This window comes from Dryobates pubescens, chromosome 22, assembly GCF_014839835.1.
Source record: "Dryobates pubescens isolate bDryPub1 chromosome 22, bDryPub1.pri, whole genome shotgun sequence".
Lineage (NCBI taxonomy): Eukaryota > Metazoa > Chordata > Aves > Piciformes > Picidae > Dryobates > Dryobates pubescens.
The window spans coordinates 15,423,135-15,431,485 of record NC_071633.1 but is presented as its reverse complement, the minus strand read 5'-3'; the positions used below and the strand labels follow the sequence as shown (position 1 = coordinate 15,431,485).

The 8,351-nt window shown below is 46.6% G+C and overlaps 1 protein-coding gene across 1 annotated transcript; it reads right to left on the bottom strand.

Moving 5' to 3' along the window:
* Positions 1 to 1,111: 1,111 nt before the first annotated feature.
* Positions 1,112 to 7,697, bottom strand: LOC104299773 (L-lactate dehydrogenase A chain). Its single transcript, XM_009899964.2, has 8 exons — positions 7,564 to 7,697; positions 5,838 to 5,973; positions 4,711 to 4,828; positions 3,828 to 4,001; positions 3,200 to 3,373; positions 2,120 to 2,237; positions 1,579 to 1,702; positions 1,112 to 1,397 (listed from the first exon to the last, which is right to left on the bottom strand). The coding sequence occupies exons 2-8, from the start codon at positions 5,961 to 5,963 to the stop codon at positions 1,233 to 1,235; spliced, it is 999 nt and encodes a 332-aa protein (XP_009898266.1). The 5' UTR covers positions 5,964 to 5,973; positions 7,564 to 7,697; the 3' UTR covers positions 1,112 to 1,232.
* Between the last annotated feature and the right edge of the window lie 654 nt (positions 7,698 to 8,351).

Below are 8,351 nucleotides of genomic sequence, written 5' to 3'. Positions count from 1 at the left end.
GTTTGCATTCTGAAGCTGCATGCTCTGTCCTAATGCTAGGAAAAGAATAAGGCCTTTCCGTCTTCATTGTAATGAGGTGTAGTGTTTCAAAGTATTAATGGCACAATTAATTTTCCTTATCACAGAAATGTTAGGGGTTGGAAAGGACCTCAAAAGATCTAGTCCAACCCCCCTGCCAATTTTACTATTGGCTTTGAGGAGTAACTTTTGTCATTGTTTCTCTCTATAGCTGCTCTTCCAGGGAAGATGCTTTTTTGTGACTTATTATAGATGCCCAATAGTTTGTATGGACACATTTCTTCCTTGGTGAGTTTGTGGACAGGTAAAGATGCTGCTTCCTCTGTTGCACTCTTTCTCCACTCCCCTAACACAGGCATTTGAGCCTGTTTCTTTGCATTAAGATGGGACTCAAGTTTAAGTTCTGAGTATTTAAATACCTCTGTTACTGTTTTTCCATTCCTATTTGGAGACTCCTGAAGTTCACTACATAAACAGCAGGAGCTTATAACAGATGATTACACAGGGGAAGTTTGAGTTAGTGAAGAGAGAGTGTTGCTTGATTTGTGTGCAAGTGGAGCTGCATTTTGTTTACAAAGACTTACAAAGAAAAACAAGGAGACAAAAATAAGTTTGTGGTTTATTTGGTGTTGGTACTACAGTTGGACAGTCACTGGTTTTCAGACATGCTCAGGAGACACTTGCCACTAGGCTGATACAGTACACAAAAATAAGGTTCTCTAAAAAAAAAGTATACACAAAAATTCCAAAGCAGTGTTAGGAAAATACATTTGGACCTACCAACAGTGAAATATTTAAGCTGTTCAGCTGGCAGAGAAAGTTGGTCAATTGGCTTGACAATCCTTTAACTGCAAGAAATAGTCTTTGGTTTCACATTGTGTGATAGTTAACTGTTCTGAACCAACATGAGGAAAAGGCAAAGGGTTTCCTAGGCAGTGCTGCTTGGAGTGCTGGATTTGTCATACCACTTCACTGGACAAGACTGACTAGGTTTTATCTAGCTCTGGCTAAGAACAGGGGTGTCTGAACAGGGAGAACCTTAGAATAGTTTCCTAATGCTATCTTCAGGAAACCCATTTGTTCAGATTTGAGCTTTGTGTGTGTGTGTTCTAGTTGAGATAAGTACATTGAAAGATTTGACCTACTTGGAAAGTGCAATGTAAGACAAACCACTAAACCCGTTAAGCTGCAAAGACTGAACTGCTGGGGCAGATTTAAAACTGTAGTTCCTTCTGGATTCCCCAGAGGGTATCTGCACTCTTCCTTAATTTGTCCTCTTCCTCAGGTTTTAGGATCATTTTCACTACATCAGTGATGCCAGTATTGCCCAGTACACAAGGAACACTTAGGAAGACATCATCTTTTATTCCATGCATGCCCTGAAAAGTAGGGAAGGACATAGTTAGGCTAGAATTTGTGCCTGTCTGTATGTTATCCTACAAGCAAAACTCAACTAAATCTAGTTGAAATTAAACTAGAAAGTTATCACTGTTCTTCAGAATTCCCAAGATTTTTAGTTCTTAGTAAGATAAGACTTAGCTGAAGGCCCCCTCAGCTTACCTTAACAATTGTAGAGACTGGGTGCACTCTTCTCAAGTTCTTCATGATTGTTTCAGCTAGATCTGCCACAGAGAGGCCAATAGCCCATGATGTGTACCCCTTCAGTTTGATGACCTCATAGGCACTGCAGAGACAACAAACAGGTACCATCAACTGCAATAGTTTGTCAGAAGGGCTTTGGAGGTGCCTTAATCCATTTGGGACCATCTGAAGCTTGACTGATTTGCTGACAGGACTGATTTGCTGACAGGACTGAAATCAACTCAGCAGTGAAGAACTCTGTGCATTTCAGACTGCTCCTCGCTGGAGTACACTTGGAGGATACAGCACTTCCCTAACCATGGTAAGTTAACTCTGCCAAATCTACATTTCTACTTAACATTTGGTTTTTCCAGTTGTTATGTCTACATCTTGATCTTTTTGGGCTACTGTGGTCTTTATGAAACCAGATATGGATATTGCAGTTCAGAGGTACTATAGCTTTTCATCATTTGCTCTCATGTTGGAAAAAAAACCAAACCAACCAGCAACCAATATTTACCTGTCCACCACCTGCTTATGGACCTCCTTCCAGTGTTCCTTGTCTGCATCAGTTCCCATGTCTGGATGAAGAGCCTTCAGGGAGACGCCAGCAACATTCACTCCACTCCAGACAGGTACTAAGGGTTGCACATAGATTAATTCTCTCACAGGAAAACTCAGTTTTGTCCTCCTCAAATTAACAGTTGACTTAAGATCTAGTTAATCTGCAACACATCACTATGATTTTAGTATGACTTTAAATATGGTATGTCCTCTAAGGCCTAAATTGCAACCTGAAAACCTAGGAGCGTTTAAGCATCTTTATATGTGATAACAAAAGATTTGAATATAGCTTTATCAAAGCAAAAACACCTAGGCAACATGAAATGAGATGCCAGTAACTGTTTTGCAGAGGTGTCTCAAAGTAAGAATCAATTCCAAATGAGTGCTCCTGAGTCAGGAAGCACAGCACTGCTCTGGAGCTGCTACAGGAAAAACAGGCTAAGAAAGTAAGGAGAAAGTTGCTCTTTCTCCTGTCCTGTAGACTTGCCTCTGCACTTCCATTCCTATATATAGTTCTTGAAGTCATCAAGAGATACCACTGAAGACAACTGAGTAACTCCCAGGTCTAGGGAAGATCTCTGTGAGTCCCTTGCAGCGACCTTTACTCTTGCTGCATCAGTTTGGGGTCTTTTTTTGGGAGTTACAGGAACAACTTAGCCTGGACATTTTTAGCCTCCTTAGGTTACAGTAGGGACCTTTTCCCAGCACAGTAACTCGGGTCAAGTACAGATCATCTAGGGTTACTCTGTGCACCAGAAGACTTGCATTCATAGGGTGCTGCAGTGCAAAGGTTTTTGAGCAATGTTTGCTTTTGCTTTTCTTGCAAACAAAGTATCATAGAACAGTTTCAGTTGCAAAAGACCTTTAAGATCATTGAGTCCAATCATTTTCTAACTCTACCAAGTCTGATACTAAACCATGTCCCTCAGCACCACATCTGTGTGTCTTATAAACACTTCCAGAGATGGTGATTCAACCACCTCCCTGGGGAGCCTGTTTCAGTCTTTGATAACAGCCAGCTGTGTTTCATCCTTACCACTGGAATCTCCATGCTCTCCCACAATCCAGCCATGGCAGCTCAGAGGATGGATGCCCAGTCTTTCTCCCATGAGATGGCGGAAACGGGCAGAGTCCAGGTTGCAGCCACTACCAATAACACGGTGTTTAGGAAAGCCACTGATCTTCCAGGCCACATAGGTCAAAATATCCACTGTAAGTAGAACAGGGAGGAATACAAGTGCCACTCTGAGCAGTTTGATAACTTAGAATGGTATCTTCAGTTCATCTGTAAGGATTATCTGGACACTAGATACATGGAACAGAGCATAATGTAACAGCCACCCCCAGGCCCTGCCATGGGCTAACAATGACTGGTTTAAAGGCTCTTTATGCTACACATACAATTATCAGTCCCTTTTACCGTTCTAAGCCAATGATCACTTAAAAGGCAACTGAAGACCCAAGTTAGAGGCAGCTTGGATTATTCCCCAGAGGACCAGCCTGCTGAGTGTGGAAAGGGAAGACAACACTTCTTCCCATGTGGTTTTGTGGCATAAGCGTTGTAAAAGCCTGTGTTTGCTCATATTAGTACACTTAATGCCACTTTGCTGAAGAAAACTATTCTCTTAAGATGAATCCTCTTGTTAAAGCCACACAAGACAAACCTGGATTGGAGACAATAAGCAGCTTGCAGTCAGGACTGTACTTAACAACGTTGGGAATGATGAATTTGAAGATATTCACGTTGCGCTGGACCAAGTTAAGGCGGCTCTCTCCTTCTTGCTGACGGGCACCAGCAGTCACAATGACCAGCTTGGAGTGTGCAGTCACACTGTAATCTGCAGACAAAAGGCTGTGTCAAACGTGGCCTCCTTCTACACATGGTTCAGAACAGGACTTCTCAGTTCCTTTTACTTTTGGCATCTCAAATTATCAGGTTGGAGGGTGTGGAAATTCTGCTAATTGCTGTCCTAGACCTTGCTTTTGTAGACAGTTAACATTTTAAGACTGTGGCTCATTTGGCTCAAGTGGCAACCATAAGGATGTGGGCACTGGTATTCTGTACTTCTCAGGCATAGATGGGTATGGGGTAGCTGTTGGGATGGCATCCGGTGCAAGTGCTGTGTAGAAGAGGAATAAAGCTCTCCCTTTACACCCATGGCCACTGCAGTTGCACATTAAGTGAGGTATGAGACTACTAGCACTTGCCACTAAACTTGGGCTATCAGACACTTAACAAACCAGGAAATCAGCAATGCATTCAAGGGCTAACTGGCTGTGAAATATACTTCTTAGAGATACAGGAGTACTTAAAATGACCTCTGTACTGACTGGTAATCTCTTGAAGAGGATTCCTAGTTGGACTGGTCTTAACAGGGTATGTAAAACAGTCAGCTGAGTAGTATTTCTGTAGGAACAGAAACTAAATTAGCTTTCCTCCCAGCAGTTCAGGTGGCAGGTGAAGTCCTAGACTTGGGTGGCCAGTTTGGGATCTGAAGTGGCTATCTCCATTGGGAAATAACAAGCATATTAGATCCAACAACTTGCCTTTGCCAGAGACAATCTTTGGTGTCCTAAGGAAGAGGCTGCCATGCTGGAGATCCAGCATCTCTCCTCTGAGCTTGTCTTCCACAACATCAACAAGAGCAAGTTCATCAGCTAAGTCCTACAACAGACCAAGAATCAATAGTAAGTTTACTGCCCCTTTGAGCAAAGCACACACTCTGTGAACTGTGAACCTACAGTTATTTTTAAAAGCAGTGAACTATTGAAGCAACCTTACCCCTCTGTATCACTTTACTTGTCCCCAGAGTACTTTCATTACTCTCCTGGGATGGCAGCTTTGAGTTAAATGTTGTACTTTTCTATATCCATGTTGTGTGGAATGTTTGTACAATTTACCAGGACAATGAAGAATAATTTAATAGCTGTTCCTAAACAACCTGTCACAGCATTTTCAATGTAACAATGCAATGCAGAGCACAAGTTACTCAGTGATAGGATCACTTTCCAGTCCACACTGCCAACAATTATTCCACAGCACACTGTTTCTGAGAAAGTGGCTCCTCAGCTCTTAAATCTTTTGGTATGTTTGGAGTGTCAGAGGACTCCTACTTAGGAGTCTGGAAGTCATTCAAAATTAAATGTAGCTGTTAGGTCATGATGAAACACATCTTCTGTCTGATACTGAGATAAATTTGGTTTACAAGAACTACAGATACTTGTTCTTTGTCAATAACTTGAGGATAGCTGCTTCACTTCAGGCCCAAACAAAGGAACAGGGGACAAGGGGCAATGGCTTCAAACTAGAGAAGAGCAGATTTAGATTGGATGTCAGGAGCAGGTTCTTTACTATGAGGCAATGGAACACTGGAACACATTGCCCAGGGAGGTGGTTGGGGCCCATCCCTGGAGATATTCAAAGTGAGGCTTGAGAGGGCTCTGGGCAACCTATCTCGTTAAGGATGCCCCTGCTGCCTGCAGGGGGGTTGGACTAGATGACCTTCAGAGGTCCCTTCCAACCCACTCCATTCTGTGATTCGACAAGTGTACAACTGAAAGTTCATTTTGTGTGCTGGTCCAATTAGTCTAATAAGAAACATTACTTTTTGCTCCTTTTTTTTAGGCCCCAGGTAGTCACAACTGTGCTGCTTCTTCCCCAGCTTGACACTTACCTTCATCAGGATGCTGATAGCACAGGCCATTCCAACTGCACCCACACCAACCACGCTGATCTTATTGTGGGCATGACTCTGGTCCTCCTTGTGGACACAGTGGATGAGCTGATCCTTGAGAGACATGATGTACTTGCTGCAAGGAAAGCAACAGATTATTTCTCTAGGTCTTGGAGCTCTTACTGACACCGGAATATTTCTAATCATGCAAAATGGACTTCATTCTGAGTTGGTAAGAAAATGTGTATGAATTACATGCCAAAACCACCCGGCAGTGCTGCCCATGAGCAGCCAAATGATTGAAAAGCTGAATTATTTACTGCAGTGTACAATTTCAGCTTGCTGGAGCTTTCCCCCAGACAGCCTGAGAACCATTGACTGCATAGCTGGGTGGCACTCCAGCAGCATTAGTAAGTGCAGGAAGCCATTTTAATACTTCTAGGCATAGCGTAGCCTGGCAATCCCCATTCTGCTGCCCTGAAAAACTGGTGCTCTGTGCCCTGATGCATTTCCTTTCCCCAGCTGAAGTTGTGCAACACTTAGGCAATCCTCTCTTATGCACGGTCTGATCCTCCCAAGTCAGACGCGAACCTTAGGCATTTGTTTTAAAGTGAAAGTAGATAGTTTTGAATTCAGCTGTCTACTTTGGTGTTTTCATCTCTCCCACTCTCCATTCTTTTGGCTCTCAGCTGTACAGCTGCCTGGTTATATGGGCTCTGATCCGACAGCCAGAGATGTGCTGCAATGGCACGATGATGATGGAGTTTTGTGCTTTCACCCCAGCGTCGCTGCAGGAGCTGACGCCATGCCCGTCTGTGATGCTGCACAACTCCTGCCTTGCCTGAAAAGCCCGAGGCAGGGGCGGCCTCTCAGATGGATGCAAGTAGAGGCACAACACGATCCCAAAATTCGTGCTGAACAGGCAGCAACTTGCTCAGAGCAGGATCGGCCAGGTAGCATTGGCAAAGCAAGTAAAGACTGTGAGACTGGGGGGGGGGGGGGGGCGGGCAGGAAGCCAGCAGTGCCCATATTTAGTTAGCGTTAACCAAGATAAGTCACTCTTTTGGACTTTCTTGAAGCATGGCCCAGCGTAGTGCACCCATGTGCCAAGTTCTCCCTTTGTACTATAAGTACTTTAATACAGGGCTGGTGAGAAGCACCTATTTAGTTACATTTAGTACTCAACATTTTCGGGTTTAGAGTGCGACTCCCTTGAAAGAAGCAGGTTAGGGGAAAGCCAGTGGCGAAGGCAGTATATTAATAGCATCCCTGAGCCCGTGTTCCCAGCCCTTGGCGGCTTGATCTCCAGCATCCTTCCCAACAGGTCTCTGGGGCCACCCCCACCTTCACCGTCGATGAGGGGAAGCACGTTAATCCCCGCAGGCTACGGGGGAGGATGATGATGGCGGACCACAGCAGCCCCAAGATGGAAGGGTGCAGGGGGGGAGGAAAGAGGGGGCGGGGTGGATGTTAAAATCACGCCGGCTGCACACGGCCGCCGACCAGGGCGCGGTGCCGGGCTGAAGTCCAGGACTGTGCCCGCCAGCTCCTCGCCCGAGGGTGCTCGGCGGAGTCGGGCTGAAGTCCAGGGCTGTGCCCGAGGGAGTGCTCGGTGGGGCACGCGGTGCACCGCCTGCTCCACCGAATCCATTCCCCCGAAGGCGGGCTGGGGGCTAAGCGCTGCCCGCATCCCCCCTTCCCAACCCGCGAAGGCGCTCGTACATACCGAGAGTCCTCCCACGAACGCGGCTGGGGATGGAGTGGCGGGGCGGGGGAGGCGGCCGCCGCCTTAAGTAGGGGCCGGGCGGCTGACGCGAGGCGGGCGGGTCGCGATGGTGGAGACGTGCCCGCCGACACGTCGGGGTGGAGAGCAAAGGAGAGGAGGGGGAAGCGGTACTGGGGACCTGGGAGGGGTAAAGTGAGGCAAGGCGGGAACGCTGGGCCCCGTTAGTGGTTGCTCTGGAAAGTTCGGCACCGTGAGGGTAGCTGAGGAAGTGCTCATCCCCCGGCTTCAGCCCCTCTGGGGTTGCCTGAGGGCAGAGGCAAGCTGCGGGGCCGGCCTCGCTGCGTGGCGAACGGGTGCCGTCCAGGAAGATTTCCCGTTATTAACCGCTCCCGAGGGCACGGAAGTGTGCGCCGCCACGACACGGACCGGCAGCCGGACCGGTTCTGGAGAGTTAAGGGGAGTTCAAGGCGTCCCTGCTCCGTCTGCCGGCCGCATTGTCGCTGTCCGCGCCGCGGCCGCAGTTCCGAATGGAGACTTTTGTCTGGCGGCTAGGAGCTTGTTTCTAGTTTCCATCTAAATCTATAGGTGTTCAGGGCTTTGTTACATGCATCCTACTCTGGCGTTTACATCCTCTTTCCGTGTATTCACGCACCAAATTACCACTCATTTGTTGCTTTGTTAAGTTACATAAGCTAAACCCCTCCAGTTTTGCATGGTGCAAGCTGTGCCCTGGTCATCGGGAGGTTTTTTCCCTGCAAGTCTGTTTCAGTTTGCACGCTTTTCTCTTG